Consider the following 25,231-nt stretch of genomic DNA (forward strand, 5'->3'; position numbering starts at 1 on the left):
TGCAACATGTCATGGTCCCATTAAATTGCCATGCTTGACACTACAGGACACCCGACGTGCAGCAAAACTAGGTTACGCACAGTGCATCTACCAAAATGGACAGAATGATGACAACATCTCACATACCAGAGGTCCAGGCACCAGAAACCTTATATTCATCTGCTTTGAGAATAGCCACAGTCTCGTAGCAACTGCTGCTCCTCTGACCTATAATTGCATGTCATGGGACCTGAAGCGTTATTCCTTTCTGCACTGAGTTTATAAACTTAATCTTTACTGTCAGAAGAGTTCACCTCAAACATGTGATCTCTGATTTCTATTTTCTCCTCCTCACACAGATCCCACTGTGATAAGGTGTGTATGTGTGTGTGTGTGTGTGTTATATGTGTTTGTAAGTGTGTGTGTATACTGAAGTTGAGGCTTGATTGGATGCAGTCTGAACCTGCTGATTGTGCTGGCATGTCCGTGTCCTCTCTTCATCACCGCAGCAGTGAGCTCTACTTAGGAGAACAGCGGGGTCTTTCTTTAGGTGAGGGATTGAATCAGTGATGACAGTCTCATGACCTCTTCCTCTTTCGCTTTCTAACACACACACAGACACGCACACGCACGCTCTTCATCAGCTGCCCTACTGTGTTTCGTGCACATGCACACCAGAGCACAACACAAGTAAACGTGTAAACAACAGGTTTGCAGGTCATACAGAGGTAACAAAATGTCACACTGGAAGGCGCTTATTATATCACCGTGGGACTCGTGGTGTCACAAAATAATAACCAACCAATTATACGCACACATGTGCCGGAGGGTTAACGTTATAATTTCACTTAACTTTGTACAATTTAAAATCCTAAAAAAAATCAATGTCTTCATCTTTTTAATGTTTAATGTTGATTTAAATAAGTAGCTGATTCACTAATCACTATTTCATTACTGATAAAATGACAAATGATGATGATGATATTTAGTGCTGCAAGATGTAAGTGTTCTGTCTTGTACACCTCTGCATAATACGCAATACAAGAAATCTGTTTTGAGTGGCATGCGTAATTATGTTTTGATGGTGTGAATTGTTTGTCTCTGCATGAGTCAGTACTCTTCAACCTGTCTTAAAAAATACTGGGTTTAAATGTACTCGATGCATCTATAAATTAAATAATGTTGGTCCAACATTCACCACAGTCACTCCCATGCTACTGAGAGATAAAACCCATCCATCTTCTACCACTTTATCCTCCACATGAGGGTCGCGGGGGATGCTGTGTCAATCTCAGCTGACATAGGGCAGTATAGGTGGGGTTAGGGTTAGGGTTAGGGTTAACATGTAGCACGTTGATGAAGTAAAATAAGTGATGAAATAAAGTATTTCACCAAAGCGTATTTACTTGCTGCTTCCATCTATTCTTGTAGAAACATTTGCTTCTTGTACCAAGTCAAGAAATATTGTGGTTTCCTCCTGTCACTCTCATGTGATTTCTAAATCAGATTCTACATCAGAGATTTGCATATTCATACACCAGTTATGCAGTATAACAATTTTTTTCCCCTGTTTCCATTCATTTTTTTGAATGCACAAAATTAAAAATGTGGCACAGTTTGGTACAGACAAATCCATTTTAGGGCAGTTATGTCTGTTTTGATGACATACACGTATATTAGATGCATTGTAATGATCGTCTAAGACTGCTGAAATGGCACAGTCCATAGGAGGCATTAGAGGGGAAAAGGTTATTTTTGGATATTTTTTAGATTCTTAAGATAAGATAAGATAAGATAGTCCTTTATTTGTCCCGCAGTGGGGAAATTTACAGTGTTACAGCAGCAAGACAGTAAATATAATAAATAATAAACATGCATTAACAATTTCCGGAATATATACAGTATATGCAGTCTAGATATTTACATTATAGACCAGGGGTCTCAAACTGGCGGCCTGGGGGCCACATGCGGCCCCCAAATCAATTGCATGTGGCCCACCAATTATCAACTTATGATGAGTTTAGAGCTGAAACGATTAATAGATTATTAATTTAATCGTCAACTATTTTGATAATCGATTCATCTGCTCTTTTTATGATTAAAACAAGATTTCTGATAGTTTTAACTCATCAAATGTGAATATTTTCTTTGTTTCTTTGCTCCATAAAAACAAAGAAATCACTAAAACTGAATCCTTTTGGTTTGTGGACAAAACAAAACATTAGAGAACATCATAATTTCCATGTTTGACAAACATCATTCGTTGCAGCTGTTGAGTTGAGTTGTTTCTGCATGTTTTTATCATATATATGTATTCAAGATTCAAGATTACTAAGATAACTATGTTGTTTATATTGTCAACTTCTTTCCGTTCCATATCAAAACAATCACTTTTAATGTGAAATATCATCATCTTTTTCTCAGAAAGTTGGCCTTTTTTTGTGATTCACTGGCCCCTTACTGACCAAACTAAACACTCAGTGGCCCCCAGATCATTTCAATTTGAGACCCCTGTTATAGACAGTATATTGCACTTGTGTAAAATAGCAGTATATTGCACATGGGATGAGGATCCTGATGACGAGTGGTCTACCTGAGAGCAGTGCTTGTTCTTGCGAACAGTATTTCGTTTTTTTTTTGTTATAATGTGTGTGTTGGGACCACTTCTTCTTTCTTCCAGGTTAAACTTCTATGTAAATAAATGAACACACACGCCAGTGTCACCTGTGTACATCACATGTACAGTTCAGGCAGTCCTCCCTCTCTACGTCTACTGTGTAACCGGACTGTCTGAATGCTGCTGCTGCTGCTGCTGCTGCTGCGTGGGTCTGGGAGGTGATGTCGTAAAGCTGAGTGTCGTAAACCAGGTGCGGAGAAGGGGAGGTGAATGAGAGGGGAGGTGTGTATGTGTGTGTGTGTGTGTGTGTGTGTGTGTGTGTGCGGGGGGGCGGGAGGGGGGCAACGAGAGAGGAGGTGACTCTCCGGCAAGCATTTAGATACAACGAAACGATCATGGCGGATGGCCCCAGGTGTAAGCGCAGAAAGCAGGCTAACCCAAGGAGGAACAGCGGTGAGTAAAAAAAAAACTACTTCCGACGCCGTTCCAGGGGCTCCTTCTTTCTCCGAGTTTATTCCGACTGAAAGTTGTTTGCAGTTTTTTTTTTCCTCAGTTGCACAAAGTGTGTGTGGAAGTGGAGAGTGAGCGCTGAGCGGCAGCGCGTATGTGGTGCACCGTTATACCTGGGTCGCGTCTCTCTCTCTCTCTGTCCGCCTAGCGGTCCGCTGCTCCGGGGACCGTTACACGCACCTCAGCCTCGTTATACGCGGAGCGGCTTTTTGTCCCCGCGTCATTTGTTTCTTCGTTAATTTGAACACACTTTGAGCTTCTTCACAGACTCTGTTGTTCAGTGATGTAGTCACAGTGAGGCGAGTTTGAAACCCTCCCGTAAACTCGGACCTGTTTTGTGCGGTTATTGCGGTGCTCGCTCAGACCGCTTGTTTTTTTTAACGGACAGAGTCAGAGAAAAAAAATTAGCCATCACTGTTTTTAGTGGCGTAAATGTCACGGATATATGTTGTTATAATGTAAACAGCAGTTTGGTTTGTTGTTTCGCTCACTCGGAACGAGGACTCGGTTGCTGCGCTGAAAGAGCTGATTAAACGCCTTTTCCCCTCCTCATATCGACTCTTTAATATCTGATGTATCTGAAGTGCGACGGCGGTGTGTGTTGTGTTGTGTTGTGTTGTGTTGTGTTCAGGGGAAAACACAAATGGTTGTTGTGTTGAAACGCGTCTTCGGCACTTCTCGTTTCTTCGCCCTTTATACAACTTGCTCCACTCGTTGTGTCAGCTGCGTGCAACTCTCACTTGTTTTAGTTTATTGTTGTAGTTAAGAACAACTTAAAGTTATACACAGAGATAGAGAGAGATAAAGAGGAGAGGGGGTTAACCGGGACCATGGATGGGTCATAACTGGGGTTCCGGGGAACGAGATACATCTCACGCGCTGTTTGTGTGAGCAGGCAGCAGCGCGAGCGCAGCCCATATAAGGACAGCGGATGCTCTCCATGCAGCCGCGCGCTGGGATTCCTGATTTGTGTTGGAGCGTGGACACGAGCGAACCTCGAACCTTGTTTTATTTCCACTTTTCTTGTTCTTTATCATAATAATCACTATTATCATTCACACAGTCGGCATTTGTTTCTGTGTTTGGCTGTTTTTGCCGCGTCGGGTTGTCATTGTTCGTATGGTTACACATAAGTAGCACTTATCATGGCCGGATACTCTGTTGCATTCTCCTTTTTATTCACTGTCTATTTGGTTTAATCTTGGAGTGAATTTTAAAAGGACTTTCGAAGTTGTTCACGCCATTTTCACCCCTGTATTTTATCACGTGTTGTGCAGCAGATAAGTCGGTAAGTGTTGTGTCTCCCTCGGTGCTGAGTGTAAATGAACAGGGTCAATACTGGAAAATTCAATGTCAACAAAACAAGCCTGTAGCTTGAATAAACAGGGAGTTTCCGTCTGCACAGAGACCAAAACGTTACTTTTGTCCACTTTATTATTTTTTTTTCTGTCTCTCATTTCCACTTTTTGTTTCTAATCCGAAGTATGTCGTCTCTTCTCTGGAGCTTGTTGCAATGACATGTCCGGCCTGCGCGCACACCTCAGTGAACAGTCCTGCTGTCAAGGAGAGGACATTTTGGAGACACAGGGAGTGTTCTTTGCTGCGCTGTTGCTTCTTTTCGTTTTTTTTTGTTTTTTTTGCTGAACTTTAGGCTCTATTGATATTTAAAGTGTCATCCGTAAACTAGCAGATGTTTTCCCTGTTGCTTCAGCCCCATTTGTTTCAAAGGGTCATCAAGGTGTGTGTCCTTTGAAGTCCTCACTCCTGACAAGCCAGCTGATCTGTCATGTAAATCACATGCCCTTTGCATTATGGGATAATCACCCCCCCCCCCCCACACACACACACACACACACCCCCCTGACAGCTATATTCACTAAATTGATTCTAAAACATTATTTATCTTATTTGTTGAAATCCTCCCGTCACTCATCAGCCTGCCTATATGTGCAGTCTATTGTCATAATGTCTATTCTAACAGGTGAATCAGACGTGATGTTATCATTATCAAAGATGTTGAACTCACAGCTTTCTCTCCGCATTTTGAGGGCAGAGCTTTGACGGAAAACCAGACAAAACAAACCATGGTTTTCTGTTTTATTTCAGACAAATGTATTTATTTATTTGTATATTCCAGGAAAAAAGAAAATGACACAGAAAACAACACCTTAGCCCTCACTAATGAGGTTGTTGTTACTTTTTTGCATCTTACACTGTTCTCTCTTCACTTCAGTCATTTAGATGATCGGATTGATGAAATAAAATGATATAGAATAGTAACAATCACTTAACGATAATGCTGATGTCAAGCTTCGCAGTCAGAAGACAGCGATATGGTCCGTGTCTGGTAAAGTTAGAGCAGATGAACAAGAAACCTGTGCGTTCATCCAGGTCTTATGTTCCCATTGATTTGGAGCCAAACCCTTGTGCATTGCAGAGTCATTTGACCTGAGATATTAACCACAGTGGAAATGATTTGTGGAGTTGGAGTTTGGTGCTGCATCCCCTCGCTTCTGTTACAATTTAATATTGAGTTGGCCTTTTAAGCAACCTACTCTCGCTTGACTTTAGAAATTGATGAGCCATTGATATACCTCTTATAATTAAGCAAATCCTTAAGAACCTTAAGTTGTGCCCAGTGTATTATGGTCTGTGGCTTTGCCAGTTCTCTAGAGGGAAGGGGGGAAGCTGAGATCAAGGTGAGTTCCATTCCCTGCTTTAAACAGAGAGGTGTTAACAGCCCACAGGATGACAGGTGTTTGTAATCGGTGGAATACTCCAGCTTCTTTTGTCACTTCTACCCAGGCAGATCCCCTTAGGAATAGCAGCCGTTCCTTGCAGCAGTAATTTAACACAGCAATTTGGCAATAGTGGAATGCACCCGGTATTAACATTCTTTGCAAAAATACACAGGGCTATGGTGGGACAGCGCTGTACCCATGCTCTGGAGCTGCAGTCACTGTTTTCCAAACAGTTTTTTGCAGACACTTTTTTTTCGAAAAGTGTACGTACAGGGTAGTTAGTATGTCTGTTTGCCCTCGTCTCTCCTTAATAAACCCACTGACGTTCACAGTTGCACCTTACTGAATCATGCATCAAGTGAGCAACGTGAGGTTGTGGGCTTGGCACTTAGCGTCACCTCATGTAATGTTCAAGAGTATGTTTATTGGCTGGGTAAAGCTATACTTAATCTAAACTTAGTGCCCGGGCCTCGCTCACCCTGTGTGGAAATTAACAAATAGAACCACATGCTGTTAGTTTATTGTAAGAACAGTAAGAACAAATAAATATGGTTTAGCTTAAGTTGCATGTTGTTTGGTGTTTTTGGGGGGTTTCTTGTTTTGGGGTGGACAAGTGAAGGCAGCGGAGGAGGTGGGGATTGGCTCGGTTAGGTCCATATGCCACCTCGGTCCTTTTAAAGACATCTGTTTACGTTTAAAAGTTCCACCCTTCTTGTGTGAAGAGTTCAGCGGAGGAGGAAATTTTTCATTTACCTCACTGCTCTTCACGATCCTCCTTAGCAGCTTAATTTGAAAGTGCCAAGAAGAAAATCCCCCACCTCTTCTCTCTCCCTCTCTTTCTCACTTGTCTCTCCAGTCCTTTATTTTGGGGGGGGTTAAGACACAGTAGCCAGGGGTGCTGTTGATCGCCCTCTGACCTAGGCACCCATGCATGCCTGAAGTATGACTTCACTCCCCCCCCTCCTCCTCCCCCCCGTGCCATTGTGAGGCTTCTGCCATGTCCAATTGTGTTTGTGTTTAAGCCTGTTCAATACGAGTGGGAGAGAGGAGCTGTGTGGTGGTGGTGGTGGTGACAGGGGTGTTTCTTTTCCTCTGCTCCCTCCTTCTCTCCACCCTTTCCTCCCTGACCCCTAAAACCACGGGCTCCATATTCCCCGTGGAGTTGAGGGGGGGGGGGGGGGGGGGGGGGGTGAGAGGGCCCATGTGAAATGGCTGAGGTGACTAAAGAGTTTTACAACAGGTGACAATTGTGGGACTGGTGCTATCTGATGAAAAGCATGACACATATGGCAGCTATCTCACAGAGCTGTATAGATTTTTGGGGTAAACAAAGGTATTGCTCTTTGGACACACATCAGCAAATACAAATAGCCTGTAAAGAATGTTAGGCCCTGTACAGGTGAACTTTACAACCTGTGCTTTTTATAAACCATGTGTGTAAAAAAAAATTCCCCCCCTTGATGAAGCTTTATTCCTCCACATGTCCACCAGGATGGGAAAAGGCCTGTCCTCATCTGTCCTCATGTGAAATTATGTGATGTACCACCACACTCCCACCTCTGTTCAGGCAGCTTAATGATTAGCCGCTCCCATGGAGGTTCAGAGCATTAGCCTATAAAAAGGTAAAGAAGGGGTTTTAAACCTAGAGTCAGTTTCAGTAACCCCCTTAACTGTGCTTGGATGTGCTTTATTGGGGTTTGTGTGGCTGAATGCTTAAATAAACCATTGTGTGTTCAGGCTTTAGTGAGAAAGCCTGAGGAGAAAGAGCCTAGTTACCTTTGCAGTTTGCCTGCTCTACCTCATACACTTTCAGCGGCAGAAGAAAAGGCCCATTCAGCAGGCCCGGCATGGGGAGGGAGAGCCCTTTTCACACTTGGCTTGTGGGAAACTTCTCCTCCATACTGTGCATGCCATTTGCATATGACCCATTCTTTTCCAAAAGGTCCCCGTGAGGGAGGAATCCGTGGAACGTTCACAGAATTCATCAAATCCCTCTCTCACTTGGCCCTCAGGCTCTTGAGGGTCTGCGTCGCAGCGTTCTCTGTGTGACATTTTTGTCTTGGAAATATAGCTTACATATGCATCACGCTGCCTGCTCGCCACTATGATAATACCCATGCATCATCATGGCATATTCTGTTCAGTGTATTTTAAAGTGGTAACATCTGCTAATCGCCTGCTGTCTATAGAGCGAAGGCTTAATTTAACTCAGCAGACAGGAGTTTCCCTGAATCCCCAGCATGGAGGGGTCCGTCTGCATGACATGACAATGTGATGGGGGCTGCACACTTAGGGGACCTCCGCAAGTGATCATGACAATGATGACGCTGCCATCCACAGATCACCCTGGAAGGACACAAATATCTGTAGTCGCTGTTTGCAGGGGGTGGGATAAAAGAGGGGAATACAGGGCTGAGGTGCTTGAACATGTCAGCTCAGTGAACTGAACAAAAACATAAGTGTTTCCTACTGAATGTGGCCCCCTAGAGTAGCATCATGTGCGCCATGAAGGCTCATTTATGTGCTGTGGTGAGTGCTGCTGCTGTCACGTGACACAGCATGTGGAAGAGCATCCAGAGTGTCACACCCCCCCGTTGATGCACACAGTGGTGTAGGCTGATATTTGTTGCGTAGTGCAGGGTTGGGAGGAGAGCTCAGTTCCATGTATCATGTACTCCAAAGCACTGAATCACAGGCAAGACAGGTTAGTTACCAAGATGACTTCAACCTCATGAACTTTCCAACTTATTTCCTTTGCTCTTAAGGCCACATTATACTTCTCAGACTACGTAATGCGTTATCCGACTGTATAACCACGGAGACCCCTCGAGCCTTCATACTTCTCCGTCATGGTAACGGATACGCACTGCAATTTCCCGCCCGATCAGTAGGGGTCGCTACTCAAGGTTGTTGTGCTTTTGGCTACAGTGAGCAATGGCGTCCGAGAGAGAAAGACTGTTGTTGTTGTTGAAACAGTGGCAGTTTCTCACTTTTCTGTGTCACGGAACGCAGTTTTAAGATCATTTGAGGCGAGAAATTAGCCATTTAGAGTCTAAACATGTGCTGTGTGTGTTAAGATATGACGTATTTATAGTTTGGCAGTGATCAGCTCCGCCTCTGTGGACACTCGGTGCGCACAGTGGCTGGCACAGAGCAGCTTAGCTTGGCCTGTCCTGAGGACCAATCGCAGCCCTTGCCGTCTCTGTTGTCCCTTGACGGAGTGACGGACACTTAAAAATATTTTGTGTAGCCAGAGAAGACGCAGAGGCTCTGCGTAACCTACGTAGAGCACTTTACACAGGAGAGTATATTGGGCTTTAGTCTTCAGCTGCTTCCCACAGGTGTGGGGGTTGACAGATGCTCGTCTTTGTTAATCTGTACACTTGAGAGAGAGAGAGAGAGAGAGAGAGAGAGAGAACCTCTCTAAAATGCTGTGCTGCTGCTGCTAAATATTGTCTGTGGTTGCCTCCGTGCTGTGTTTTAATGTATTTGGTAAGCTGCTGCCCTTCAGGTTGTTCAGTTGTGGTCCTGAGTGGAGCGGTTAACTGGACTGACGGTTGTGGACTGACACAATAAGTAGAGGGGCTCACAGCATCAGTTTTGTCACCATCATTTTTCATCTGACTGACGTACTATAAATATCATCATAGTCTCTTTTCAGTGTTTCTGTCTGCAGGTCTAAAATTATGATGAGAAGTCATCCGCTGCCACGTATTGTGCTTTGAAGCGGCTGGCGTTTTGCCAGCGTGTTATGGTGATCTTATTGATTTTCCTCTCTATAGCACACATAACTGATAATGGCCCACATGAGGGGGTACACACTCATATTTACAGACTGATTCCCGTTGTCCCCATGTCACAGCTTCCTCCTTTAACAGTCCGGCACAGTCCTCCTCCTTTAACAGTCCAGCACCAAATTACATCACTCCCAAAGTTTCTCTATTTTCACACACAGTAGGTGCTTCATTAACCCCATTGGAAGAGTTAGTGGTATGACTTTGCTCTTGGCTCTCGCGGAATCTGACCGACGTATGGATTCAGGCGTTCTAAATCAAACTGCCTGTAATGCACAGTGGAGGATATTCTCGGGCAAAGTACACAGTAGTTGCAGTTTTGTTCTCTCTGAATCAGGGAACTGGAATTCAGCCAGTGCCTTTTGACCTGCCTCAGCCCACCTGTCCTGCCAATGTTCAGGTGTTTGCCGTTCAAACACATCGGAGGCCTCAGTGAGCATGTTCCACGAACAGTGTGGGTGTAATGAGTGTGTGTGTATTGGGCCCTGATACCCTCAGAAAACTTGTTTCATGCACAGTTTAATCGTAGAAAATCAATTCTGACTCCACCTCTGTAGGCGGCGCTGTATCTCTCTATAAGCTATTTTGCTATTGACTTTTATGTCACAGAGGAACATCGATGATTTCCGGCAACAGTACTGCAGCTTGTACGTCCTCTCCTTCTACTTTGTGGTCAAACGTCAAAACACGACTTCAGTCCGACTAAAGGCCACATTATACTTCTTCGACTGCGTATGCGTTATCCGACTGCGTCACCACGGAGACACCACGAGCCTTCATACTTCTGCGTCGTGGTGACGGATACGCGCTGCAATTTCCCGCCCGATCAGTAGGGGTCGATGCGCAATGTTGTTGTGCTTCTGGCTACAGTGAGCAATGGCGTCCGAGAAAGAAAGAGAGAGAAAGACTGTTGTTGAAACAGTGGCAGTTTCTCACTTTTCTGTGTCACGGAACGCAGTTTTAAGATAATTTGAGGCGAGAAATTAGCCATTTAGAGTCTAAACATGTGCTGTGTGTGTTAAGATATGACGTATTTATGGTTTGGCAGCGGCGTTTTCGGCGAGGATGAGCTGCATGCATGTAAACGACTGTCGCTGGAACAAGTCAGTGAAGCATGGCCTTTAACTAATCACGTTTGTGTTGGTAACTGGACAGCCCCCCCCCCCCCACCCCCTCCATAGTTTCTCACACTTCAGCTGCTTCCTCCCCAAGTCACGTGTATTCTTTCCTTTCTGCTCTGTCTTTCTTTTTCTCTCTCTGGCAGCTGCTTTGGCTCTGATTCTCACCAGCAGGTGCTGTAGGCATGCAGCAACTCAGCTATACAGCACTCACAAGTAACACCTGACAAAAGTATGAGCACGCTGGAGCTACAGCCATAGCGAGCGAGGGAAGCAGAGATTGAAAGTTTCCTCTGGCAGGAGAACAGGGTGTGGCTCACAGTCAAGAAAGACGCTCAGAGAGATGTTCAGAATAGGAAGAGACAATGTGAGAGCAGAAAGGAGGAGAAGAACGTGGGCTTTTTCCCCACACAGACTTTCTTCAGTGCCAACTTTTCAATAAACCCCTTTCATGCAAATGTCTGGTTAATGGATCTTTTTAAAGGCCAGCACTAAGTGACTGGTTAGGGAGGAACTTGGATTTGAAGGAAGGGAGAGTGTTATCTTTTCTTATATCAATTATGATGTAAGAGCTTGGAACACTGTTAATTGTGCTCTAAAAGCAAATTAAGAGGTCAGGAGAGAAATTATATGCACACTTTTATAATCATCATCAGTAATGACCCAGCACTCGGAATAAATGAACCCATAAATCAAGGCCTATTAATGAATACAGCTCAAATAAAACCTAGCCTGTTTTTTTTGGTCATTTTATGCTCTTCTAACTCACCAGTACCAGGCACACATCAGAAGCGATCGATCAGCCTCACAGGGCGAAGGTTAGTTTTGTAATTTTCTCTTGCCTCACCGTGAACAAAACCAGGAAGTGTGTAAGAGATTACGGCCCAGGATGCAACCTGAAAGCCCTTTATCTCTGTGAAAACAAGAGGCTTCCTGCGGCCCTGCTCCTATCCAGCCTATACCTCCCCTCCATCTACCCCTAGCACCTGTGGCAGCCTATTTTTAAGGCTCCTCATCGTGGTTGTGGAGGCCATAAACCGGGCCAGAAAACATGAGAGTGTTATTGCCAAGCTGTAGACATGGCAGTTTTACACTGCTTAGAGGGGCAAAGAAAGAAATGTTTCTTTTCACACACATTTAAAAAGATCTCCTATTTTGTCTGCGGTGCGCCTCAATGTTTTGTTCAGCTTAAGCAAAAATGTAAGCTGATCCTCTGAAAGATACAGTCTGATTACTTGACTCTTTTGAAGTGGCTTTCGACAAAACTTAACACTATTTTCAATTTATGCTTTTGCAAAGGTGTCCAGTTATTTCCATGGTAATCACACACCTCCAGCTGACTCCTTTTTTTTACTGACATCACATCATTCAGATCAATGGTAGATCTATTTATCTAATCTTATATGAAAAAGCCATCAAACACCAGACATCATATTCGTGGCACTTTTTCTTAGTTTTGATACCAATCTCATTATCGTATGAGAATCTCTATGATGTAAGAATATTTGAGGTGTATAACTTGAGAGGAAAACAAATGTATTTCTCCAAAATGCATAATTTCTGGCACTTTCAAAAGTGTCACACAATGGTGTATAAATGGAGCTTAACTCCTCTCCTTTTCATTGCAACAGATCTAGTATAATCGATCACTCAATCAATGGTGCACTGAAACTTGTCTGTTGTTAACCCCTAACTCCAGCCTTTGGGAATGTACACCCCTAAACAACTTCAGGAGAATCGGGTTAAGTTATTTTTTTTTTTATCTTATCAGCTTTTTATCCACATGGAACTGGCGTTTTGTCAGCACTGAACGACTATTTTTTGAAAAAGGGTCCCACAGTGAGGAAATCTCACAATGCCGTCCTTGCGTTTCAGTGGATACAACCGCTAGTGTCTTCCTTCCTTAGTCCCCCTGGCATGGTTGATTCAGTCTCTGTTTCTGTGACTGCATATATTATATCGTTACTTATATAAAGTGCCGCGTATAGGGTTGGGTATCGAAGGCCGGTACTTTTTGCAGCGGTAATACAGAGTATTGGTTAATTTCGGTTCCAAAGTTCGCTAGTAGCACTGCTGCTACTAGCACTGCTAGCGGGTGCTACCAACATTTGTGTGTCCTTCCCCCCGTGTAGTCGCGGAGAGAGCCGTGACATGTTGTGTTCTCGTCAACACGCGACTCCTCAAAAAGTGTTTGCTTGTCTGTGGCTAGCGTTAGCCATGTGGCTAACTCTGCCGGTTAGCTCACAGTCCACAGCTGATTGTGTAACCACTTGTTTGTGACAAGAGACAAAGGGCGGACAAAAAAGAAAAGAAGCGTTGGTTGTTGAAGAGAGAGCGGTCTTGTCCTATATTTATTTCTAACTAATATCTACTTATGTTTATTTATGTACTGATCTTAAAGTTGCCATATGTAAGAATGTGGCCAAAAACGGTTACTACATTCAAATTCAAAATACCGAGGTCTTTTAGTTTTTGTTTTCTGATGTAACTGGCAAATTTTTTTTTTTTTTTTAATGCAAATATCTTGTCTGTACTGTTGTTGTTGGTGAGTTCAGTTTGTTATATCAACATTATTCCTGAGTCTCTGTGACATATTAGGAGGATTTTATGGCCAGTTGCTTTAGATTTATTACATAATGCACCTTTAAATCTTGTTTAATAAAAAAACTGAAACTGAGAAACTTTGTTTTATAATTGTAAAACTTTTTAAAAGTTACAAAATAAGGTACTGTTTGGTACTGGTACAGAATTCTAGATACCGATACTGGTACCGTTGCGGTTCAGTTATGGACGGTATCCAACCCTAGGCTCGTACAGGCCTGGCAGATGTACTACAGCCTTTAGAGTCGTTTTGTGGATTTTGTGGTTTCAGTTCTTGAAAAAATACTGTGTTTACTGAAAACTTTTTTATGTACAATTAAGAAAAATACGGTAGAGGGAAATATGTGTTCCTGCGTGGATAAGGCCATAGAAATCCCTCGCTGCTCCTTTGAGTTGCCGCCACAGCTGGCAAATGTGGTTTGTCTTGACAGTGGTCTGCGTTGAATTTCAATGACACCCCCCTCCCCCACTCTCACACACAGACACACACACACACACACACACACACACACACACACACACCCATCTCCCCTCCTCGTCTTATTATGCCATCACTGTTAACTGGCCCCTATTCACTGCAGTGTCCTGACTTCCCAGAGGGACCTAGATAAACAAGGGCTATTCAGTCAGTGAAAAGCTTGCCCCCTGCCAGCCTTGGGCTGTCCTTGTTTCAGTGCCAGGCTGCAATCTCGCTCACCACCAACGCCAGCACCAGCGGGCACTGTGCCACCGATTCTTCAGCAACACACAGCACACTTTTAAGTGATTAAACTTAGACTTAACTGTGATGTCTGATAAATGGCTGCCATCGGTGTTCGGCATGAAAAGGGAGGAAAGCTTAATTGGTTACGAGGAAGTGGCACAGACTGTTTGTGAGAATGTTTCTGTGTAATTCCATGCTGCATGTGAGCGAGAGGGGAGCATTTATCTGTAGGTGTGGTGTGGTGTGATGTACAGGCCAGGCTGACTTCCTGTTGTTATAGTCCATCAGGGAGATCAGGGTGGGGGATGCTCCCATGAGATTACCCCATGAGAGTCACATGGCCTAACTGCAATGCACTGAAAGGCCCTGTTATTTGTGTCTCTCTGTGTTTGTGCGGCTCCATGTGTTAAGTATGGTCAGTGAGTGCATTCCTAAACCTCCACCTGAAATCTGACCTGAGTATGAACTGTCTCTGAAATGCTTCCTCTGCATTTTTTTTCTCCCTTCCCTTCATCCTTCCTTCAACATATTATCTTAGTGGAGAGCCACACATCTAGGGTTCCTCTCTGCGTCTCCCTCTGTCTCTTCTAACTAGATGTTTAAAAGATGTGTGTTTGTTTATACAATGGAAGTCTCTGTGATTGATGTCTGCCATAAAACTACGTGCACACTGGTGACACGCAGTCATTTAAAGCTGCAGTAGGCAATGGCGTTATTGTCAATAATCCAATTTTTTTTTGTTTTGTTATTTTTAACAAAGACGAACAAAAATAGACTGTGTAATCTGTGTAACCGCTGCATAGACCCTGTATACCAAATCAAGATAATCCTTAACCCATCTCTCTATGTTGAAACAATTCAATAAAAAAGAGTTTTATTTGACGTTAATCTACCTTATTGTACCTTATAATATCTACCTTCAAATATAATATATATTTTTTTTTTTTATTACATTTTTTTTATGCAGAAACTCACATTTATTAAGAATATTCTGACCTCTTGGCAGCGTTTCAGTTGAAATAGGTTCCAACCATCTCACAGCCCTCCAACACACACCAGAAGCTTAGAAGTTAATTTCCCTCAGTTTGTATGAGTGAGATATGACTGAAAACAACAACAAAAAAAGTATTTTTTTATTATTTTATACCTCATACAGTTTAAAACACAATGTGAATGGCTCAATATTGCCTCGCACTGATCTGCTGTGGAAGGATGCTCATATTCTTCTCTCATTGCTTTGTTATGGATGCACTGTAATGAGATAATAATCTGTACAGTCTGGAGACAGCACCCCATGCCAATGGCTTAATTTCTTAGCTGAATATCCATATCTTTCTATTACAATGGGTATGTTTTTCAAAGTATATTTGTGGGATTTTGTTAGATTTGAACTGCACATAATAAAAGATATCTACATCAGTTACACCAAACACTGTCCTTAGGTCATGACATTGTATTGGCTGGTCCACTACACCTTCTCTGCATACAGGTCCCTTCATGAGTGTCATTCCAGCAGTGCCTACACTGCAAAGAAACTAATAAAACTAGAAAGAGAAATGATGAAATCTGCTATTATTCTCTCAGTCCTGCCCACTGCAATTTGTGAGAATCATGCAAATCATCCAGTTAAATTGCATCACTTCTTGTCTGTAGCCATTGTAGCACAAATTGTTACAGTTGTCGTAGTGATCATGAAGACCACTGGTAGAGCAACAAGGACATTGTCCTGTAGGCTGTTATGCTCCTCATGTCCCTCGTACCTCCATCATTCCCTGGCCAGCCAGCTAATTTAAAGCAGTGCCCTTCTAATAAAATGGCTGTCTGATAAATCTATTGAATCAGGACAGATGTCCACTGTGGTGTGGTAGTGACTCAGTGTCTAGACGGGCGGAGATGTGAGCAGACGACTCTGAATATGATTCAGGTCCAAAGGCATCTACCTTTTTGCCCTCCTTCACTGGAGTGGTACTGTCCACTGATATGGAATGCCATTGAAACAAAATATTCTCCTGCTCAGTGTCTGAGGTCGCTCTCCTATCAGGATAGTGCGTGGGACACGACTGGATTGGGCGGGGACATTTCACACCTTCATTTGGTGTGGTTTACGCTCACACTGCACTGTTGTACGCGGACCAAACCACCAGGACAACGTCACGTAGTTACGACAGCTGCTTGTTTTGGCCGTATCGGCTCAGTTCTTTAGCCGACTTGTTCACCACATAAACAAACAATGGAGCAAAACCAAATGTATGTAATCTTGGGGTTTCTTTTTTTTACTGACCCAGTATGAGCAGCAGGCGAGGCAGCGAGCTATCCTCACTTCCTCTCTTTGGTTCACTTCCTCTCTTTGGCTCACTGTCGTCCATTTTCATTTCCCTCTGCAAGCGAACCGAGGCCCACCTTTTCAGGAGGACCAGAGTTCGCGTCTTTGGTCCGCACCAGAGTTGGGATGAGCTTTCACACCTGCCCATTTAAAGTGGACCGAACACCTCTGGCTTGAAAGCACCCTGAGAGTTAAACTGCTCAGTTGGACAGGGAGAAACTCTTCGGGCAACTTGGATGATTATAGACACGTGTGATGATTCTGAAGTGCACCCAGAAATAACATTACAGTTGATTGAGTGCATTGTGGCAACAAGCCAGCGGCCTTACAATTGGGTCAGGCTTTATCTGGCCCTCTTCCTGCGAATGGGCAGAAGCCTAAGGTGGAATTCTACCCAATAATAATGATATTGGCCCCTGAGAGATAACACTGATGTAAAGCTGTTAATTGTTTATGATGACGCTATTGAACCCAAGCCTGCTCTTTCTTTTGTCCTTGGGGAGATTATCCCTCAGGCAGCACTGACTGTGGTTTTATTAAAAAACAGGTTTAAATGGAGCAGGTCCTCTGATGGACAAGCAGATTACCATACTAATAAAACATACATCACGATATATAGAGAGGCCCCCTCTGAGACTCAAGCTATTAATATACAAATGTAGGGGATTACTGTCTGCTTGTCTCCATGGTCGTGGAGAGGGGATTAGGGTCCTGGTCCAGACAGATTGGATTTAATATATGTGTGTGTAAGACTAAATTACAAATCCCTTGTGTATGCACAGAGTGATCTCTGCTCTTTAGCTGAGATGTAACAATCTCTTATGTTTATGGATCATTCATTACAGATGTGGGTCAGGTGTGACAAGTTAATATATATAATTCAACATCTCTGTGCCAGACCTTATTTTCTGTCATTTATTTTTTTTTTTAAATAATGGTATTATATTTTTTTTATGATGATACAGTAACACTTTTTAAATTTTAAAATCCAAATGATCATTACAAATAATGAATAACAATGGCTTTTTGAGTTTGGTCATAAACATGTTTTCAACACTAACTCTTTATAATATAATGTTCATGGATATGGCCTTAATGAAAACACCTGAATGAAAACGATTTAGTGCTCTACTATTCCAGATAGCACTAGTGTTCTTTCTAAGAAAGACGGTACATTGGCATCACTGCAACATTTAATCGTAAAAGAGGTCAATTTTAAACAGGAGAATTCAGGCAAATACACAAACACAAAGCTCATGCTAAGAAACAGGAATTTGCTTTACTCTTATAACTTACAATTAACTATTTCATAATTCACAGCATGCATGACACTGAGAAATTAGTCCCAGTCTGGCATATCTATATTGATCACTCGAGCAATGTGACACCATTTCAGTCTGACACACTGCTGAATTGACTTAAATTATGAGATAACACACACAATATAGCTCGTTCAAAAACACATATTGTTGAACATATATTTGTATTCTGATCCTTCCAAACGACGTACTCAGGAGTCGCCTTCTTTCCTTGTGCGCTGCAAAAGTAAAGAGAAAATCCAGAGATTTGTTTTAAGTCTCATCTTCATCTCTGAATCCCCGCTCCATCTGACGCGGGATTAAACTGCGAGGGAATCCTTGATGAAAACACTATCTGGTTCCGTCAAAATGGGTTAAATCCTCAACATATTGAAGGTGAAAGTCGTAAGTGGGACACAAGTGATTATCGACTGTGACCAATAATCACTACAAAATAAAATAAAAAAAGAGTGTAGTATCCTGTCGCACAGGAGATGTCCTAGAGATAGCAAAGGGGATATATCTTTTACCTGTTTAAACATGCGGCCCACACAAGAAACACAGATACCCTGGGCTGTTTATCCCCAAGGGCGCCCGGCTAAAGGAGAGACAGCCTCTTAATCATGCTCCTGTCCCATGTCTTCGTTATCAGCCACGATTAATGAGCTCTCCATTAATGAAAAAAAAAACAAAAAAACAGGAGGTGCCAACCCCTCTTGTAAGAGAGAAAGAGTGAGGTGGGTGAATGCTCCCCAGGTGCAATGACATCACCCACCAAGGTAGATATGATATCTGTCACAACTTGCTTTTGTTCAGCGATGATGGTGTGTGTGTGTGTGTGTGTGTGTGTGTGTGTGTGTGTGTGTGTGTGTGTGTTTAAAGTGTGCACAAGTGTGAGTATACAAGTGGCCTTACATTCAACATCGTGCTCCATTGTTTAAACCAAACCTCTTGGGTCTAATTTGTTTTGCTTTTGTATATCTGTCGCCCCCTTTTTTTTTGTCCGTGGTGGCTACATGATGCGAGGAGGAGGAGGAGGGGAGGGAGACGAGGGATGTGGAGTGCTTGGTAGAAGTAGAAGACGGTAGAAGAGAAGACGGAGGAGAGGGGCGGCAGGTGCAACGGACACCCGGCACAATCACCAGTGCTCGGCAAAAACAGGGACAGGAAATCAAGGTTGTCTTGGCAACCTGGCACTATCGATTAAGCATGGCCGTCTCCGGGCTCACATCAGAGTCCCACTGGAAATGATGCTGCCTCAGGTTTCAGGAGAGGAAGAGGAACGAGGGGGAAGAGCGGATGGTGGACAAAGAGCGGGAGAGCAAAGAAGTAGCAAATGAAGAAAGAAGAGGACGGTCGGACAGCACTGAGTGCTGGTGATTGCATCCTGCTATGAAGTGTCTCACCAACAATTTGCTCCACTCCGGTGCTTTTCCCTCCCCAACTCAACTTCCACCTCAGCTGCATGTTCTCTTCTAGAGTCCCGTTGAGATTTCTTGTCTAGATTTATGAATGCAAAATCACTTCTCACCCCCAAGTCATGACCATTACTGAGGCTGAAAACATTTAACACGCCTGTGTTCCTTCATGTCCTCCGGCTTCCTTTGTCCTCTCTCGCTGCATCTGTCTCTATATGCTGTACGGGTCTATGCGAACACTGTTCTTTTAGTATCTCAAGGGCATTAGTTCACATTTTGCAGTTTGATTTAATGGCCCAGTTGTACACATGAGGACTTTACTTTTCTATCTCTGCGGGGCAAGCAGGGTGCTGTGCAAAGCTGGCCTTTACACAGTGATTTCACCATTGTTTTACACCGAGGTGGTGATGTTGCATAGCCCTGCACGCAAGTAATCAATACACAATATAGACTTGAAAGGTGAAGTATTTTTAGCTGACAGTGCATGCTGTTGGTGTATTTTAGACAAGCCATGTCATTCCCACTCATTCCCTTATGCTGAAGTCTCTGTTTTCTGTGTCTCGCTCTTTTAACTTTACGCTAGTCAAGAACAGCCAAGATGTTTGTCGTCACTTGGTACCGATTCGCGTACCGTTTTTGACTCATGGAAAGTCACCATTGGTGCATCAGTTACCAGCGCTAGCAGTTGGTAGCTGATGCTACCCAACATTTGCGTGTCTTTTTTGTGTTGCCCAGCGTAGTCGCGGAGAGAGCCGTGACACGTCGCGTTCTAGTCGAACGGGGTCAGCCTCTGACTTGGGACTCCTCAAAAAGTGCTTGTCATTAGCCTGCCGTCTGTGTCTAGCATTGGCCGTTTGGCTAACTGGTAAGCTCACAATCCACGGCTGATTGTAGACACTTGCTTATGAAGTCTTGTTGTTATTGACCTGGTCCTAAATGTTCAATATTTATTTCTAACTAACGTTTATTTAGGTTTATTTATTTATGTTCTTAAATCTTCTTAATAAAAGACTGAAACTGACAAGTAGGCCAAGATAAGGTACCAGTACACTAGGCACTAGTGACATTAGGGGAGGTTTGCTTTTTTAAATCACCATTTTTTCTGCTCTTTCACAACACTGTAAACAGTAAACGCACCCTTCACCTGTCCACCAGATACACCACAACTATGACCATACTAAGTAGCTGTTATCCACCCACAGGCCCTTCGAGTGAGCACTGCCCAAGCAAACGTTTTAGCACATTTTCTGACCATAGTTTCTCATGTGGATACAGATAATCTCTCTATATACACAACTGTCACTTGTTTTTCATTTTTTACCTCTTCATGTCACTTTGTCTGACAAGACGGTCTCATCCACTGTCCAAATGATCTGTATTTTCCCACCATTAGTTTAACGTTGATGCTCGTGCGATTGTGAGATTTGCTTCAATCTTCTTTAGTGGCAATACAAACCTCGCCCTGTTACCGTCCATCCCTCTCGCTTCCTCCCTCCATTCATCGTCAGTTGAACACAGAGCGGTCCTCTGTCCTGTCAACATTGGAGTTTTACTGCCTTGTTAACCCATAGCCTGCTAGTGAGCCATGCTCAGTGTGTCACACAGGGTTTCATTTAGCATGTTCATTGTCACATTTTGGAAGGTTTTGATCATGGCAGCATGCAAAATATGAAGAAACAGCCAGCAGCAGCATCATCCCCTATCTTCTTTGCTATTTGATTTTCTTCAGTTTCTAACATAATCTAATATGTAAATATTTATGTTGTAAATCATTATTGTCCCTCACTTTTGTGCTTAATATATTACTTTTCATTTAGGTGGAGTAGCTGTAGTGAACGACAATTTTCCTCTGGGGATTACTAAATTGTCTGTAATTAGAGTCCGACTCTGATTAGGATTCATAGTCCTTAAACTAAGCTAACTGATGCTAAGCTAAGCAATAGTAAGCAAAGCTAACAGGCTGCTGTATATTCATAGGTTACAATATAAAAACACAAGATAAATATCAATATTTCCATCCAGTCAGAATGTCATACAATTTATTTAAAGCCATTATCACAACTTTGTAATTTTAGGTTTTCATAATTGCGACTAAACTGGCCACCAGACTAAATTATGACCAAATCAAAACAAATCAATAGTCAGCAGCACTTTCCAACTCTGAATAATTGTCCGTGTGTAATTCATGTGGAAAAATGCCACGGTTCACGAACACACTAACTCTTAGTTTGATGGTTTTGAATGTTCCGGAAACAAATACATTTAATGTCGGCAAAATGTACATACATTCATTTAGATTCACACATTTCTCCAGAATCAATCTGTAGTTTTAAGTAGCAAAAACATGCGCTACACACTACACTACAGCGACCACAGTATAGATGCAATGAAGCGAGAGATTGAAATAAAGTGGAAATGAACACAACAAATGCATGTAGCCTGGAGTGATGTCTTACAAGACAGTAGGGGCGCCTAACATCCCCCCCCTCCCCTCCCATCTCTCTTTATTTGGGGCTATTCTGGGCTGGACTAATGTCCCGGCGATGCTGCGCACTGAATGAGTCAGCGGTCATTATGGTGTGCAGACAGCACTCTGCCAGAGGCCACAGGAGCCAGTCAGTCTAATGATGAGGCCAGTGAAGTGCCAGGGACCAGAGTGCTCAGGATGTCCTATAGCTCCATCCAATTAGCCTTTTTCTGGCCCCGCCCATTGTCACAGTTTCTTAGACCATGCAGGACAGCTGAGGGCGGACAAGCCATTTATCCTTTCTCTCATTATTAATAGAGCATTTCTCTTTGTGGTGTCAGAGCGACAGGTTTCTGATTGATGTTGCACTGGTGAGTTTATGCTCTTGTATGCTTGCACTTTATTAAAACATTTAACATTTATATGTGAATTTTCTTTGCATAGCAATACACCTTTATTTAATAGTTTTTTTTTTCTTCAGGTATTACCAATATACAGGTATATGTCATTCACTATCTGTAAATATTGTATTATTCACCCCAGTCCAGAGAAAGAGAGAGAGAGGTGGTGGTGGAGGGGATTCAGCCACAGTCATCCTCCCCTGGGAGAGACTGACTGAACAGGAATGTAAACATGGCAGCTAAATAAACTGCTGCGTGGGGCACAGAGAGAGAGAGAGAACACACGGAGGACAGCGAACGAGAGTGCCTTTAGAGGTGTCAGGATCACTTAAAGAGAAGGACAGACTATTAGAAGCGAGATCTGTGCGGTTTGAAGCGGAATATATCTCTGAGTAAACGGTTTGAAGCAGCACAAACGCAGTAAAGTCGATCTTCTTTGTCCATTAGCTGGCAGAGGCTGTAATCAAAGAATTTAACCTGGGAGGGAAGGATGATATCTACCCTGCACCGAGGCTTACAAGGACAGCTCAGCATTCCTCTCCCTCCGCTCCTTTTAACACCTTATCTCAACCTCTCGCTCTAAAATAAGATGCACTCACACCCTGTCACATGGCACCAGCCATCATCCACAGCTCCACAAATACTCCATAGACTTTGAAAGCTTGAAAGTTGCAGGTGCAGTGTTGTGCCTGTGACTGAAGGTCTTACCTGCAGAAAACATTTTATTCTACTGGAATGTGTCTCTTTTTTCAAGTGCCAGGGGTGTCTCATCTTAAATGTGACTTTGTTAAAACTCGAACTGCAGTCCAGGCTGATCACAGCACACTGTTGAGGATCATTCATTGGTCTGTAGGCCTCACGGTTTGGCTCACTGCTGCACCTACAGTCGTCTTTCCACTGGTCCCAATGTAGGCACAAAATCAACTCAAAAAGCACCTCTTTCCATCTGTTCTTCTTCAGCTCAACCCAGAGTAGGCATGTAATCCTCCGGGGTTGTTTTGATGTGGTGATCTGACTGTTGAACACAGGTGCTGCTGGCTGCTGTCATGAGGTCTTTCTGGTTTCTTTAACCCATGACAGGTGGCAGCCATTACAGCTCTGTCTGGAGTAGCAGACTGGCACCATTGCCATCCCACACTGTGTCTTGCTCTGTCATTATACATCGACTATGCATGGATACCTGGCAATAGCATAGTCGTAGATGAGTGACCCAGGAACAGTGTCATGCTATCACCTATCCCTTCCAACCATGTCCACTGAAGTACCAGATATTTTTTTTTTTATATCCCTCCTCCCTGGTTTCTCATCTTCTCTTCTGCTTTGCTTTTTTTTTTTCTCTCTTTCATTTTTTTCAAGGTGGATCAAAGCCTCTGCAGAGGCATATGGAGCCAGACTCAATGTCAACAAGTTGCTTTCTCTGTGTTCTTTCAGTCTCTGCTTCTTAGTTTGCTCGAGTTCACTTTGTAAAAAAAAATGTCTGTTACATTCAAACCATTGTCAAATTAGTTTACCAAATGCTCTCAAAGCCTGTCAGCACCACACAAGGGACACTCTCTAAGTATAGTTATGTTCAGATCTTGAGTCACTTCCCTTGCTGCACACAGGAAGTGATTTGTTTAAAGATAGATGGTGGCATCATTGCGCAAGTAAAGGGAGAAGAAAAAAAAACATGACATGATAAATGCCTCTTGTCCCCGCCTGCCCTTGTGCTGCAGCTGTATACACACAAACACTCCTTTTAGTCAGGTCTGATAATATTGCTCGACAGCCTTATTTCAGATGAAGGACACAGCACACAAATAATGTTAGATCCTTTCAGTTCATGAAGCCCAAACAGAGACAGAATAATAACATGAAAACACCAAACGTTATGCACTGCAGCTTTACACCAATAATACATTGTGAGGTCCTAAACAGCATCTTAACCTGGTGTCTGAGCTTTGACTCATCCTTTATTCATTCCCATTAAAGGAGCATGAGAGTTGTTCTCCTCCTGTAGTTGCTGCTGTTTCCTCCTCTATTAGAAAGACAAACGGCTGCAGTGCGAGTGTACCTAGTCCTCCATACATAACTAATGGAGGAACATGAATGAAATATGCATGTCTCTTTTTCTCTGTCTAATACATAATCAGAAAGACAATATGGTGACGCTATATCAGGACATACATTCTAGACGTTGTTGTATTCAAAACAACCAAACATACTACACTCACACACACACACAGTGTGCACAAATGCTCACAGCTGTGCCATTTAGCAGGCAGTGTGCCAAAATATAACCCAGGATCCCAGCTCCCATGTAGTATAGACGCAAACTCTCATACACACAGGCCAAACAATATCGGCATCTCCCACCTTTTCAACCTTGTTTCACAGAGAGGAGGAGTGCCAGCTTTGTTTCAAAAAGGACAGCTAAAGAGTGGAGGGCGACAGATGACGGGAGGAGAGGAGGGAGCTAGATAAAGGTTAGGAATAGCGATGAAAATGAAGAAATGTGCTACGCCAGCGACTCCGGCAGGGAGAAGGACAGGAGTGAGCATTTCTGCTCACTGGTTGAATTTTTAAAGGTGTGGGGAGGGGTGTGTGTTGTGCTGGCCTAAGCAGGTCCATGGAGTATCAGCATTGATTGTGGACTCTCATCTACTCTCTCTCTCTCTCTCTCTCTCTCTCCCTCTCTATCAACCGTCACTGCAGTAAGACTGATCTGCGACCTCAGAAACAAAAGTAATTGGTGCCTTAAATTAACATGTTCTATTTTAGATTATTTTGGCACTAACTTGGTGTTTGAGCATAGCATTGTGCCTGACAGTGTGCGCGATGATGTGTTTGAGTCACGCAGCGACGGGTGGGTTATTATATGAGCACTTGAGCAGTCGTCTAGCCAATTGGTCTAGAAGCTTAAAACATTTAAAATGAGCAGAGGCATTAACGATAGGTGGATGAGAAGGTCAGGCTTTACTTTTAATCCTCACACTACTCATGGCACAGCAGAGAGATGGGGCATAGAGGCAGCAAACTTTGATTGGGAAGGGGGAGACTGTAACGTTCTTTAGTCTCTTTCACGCTAAAGTTAGCAGGTATACCAGGGTTAAGCTAACCATTCTCATGTTCACGCTGGTGCATGAATTGGGACATCACAAAAGAGACGGTGGAGAATAATGTAGATGAGCAGAAATGTATTTGATCGCTCAATGGAGCCCAGATTTATTTCCTTGATGCAGAAACAGCTAACCCCGAGGTTGAGGTGTCCCCAGGAGAACA

The 25,231-nt window shown here is 43.2% G+C and overlaps 1 protein-coding gene across 1 annotated transcript in view; it reads left to right on the forward strand.

Moving 5' to 3' along the window:
* Window positions 1–2,949: 2,949 nt before the first annotated feature.
* zeb1b (zinc finger E-box binding homeobox 1b) overlaps window positions 2,950–25,231 on the forward strand; it is a 60,499-nt gene continuing 38,217 nt past the window's right edge. The window contains exon 1 of the mRNA XM_083902057.1: window positions 2,950–3,049. Within this exon, the coding sequence (XP_083758183.1) occupies window positions 2,992–3,049 (58 nt within the window). The 5' untranslated portion in view covers window positions 2,950–2,991. The remainder of the gene's footprint in view (window positions 3,050–25,231) is intronic.

Source organism: Microchirus variegatus (assembly GCF_963457635.1).
Source record: "Microchirus variegatus genome assembly, chromosome: 15".
NCBI classification, from domain to species: domain Eukaryota; kingdom Metazoa; phylum Chordata; class Actinopteri; order Pleuronectiformes; family Soleidae; genus Microchirus; species Microchirus variegatus.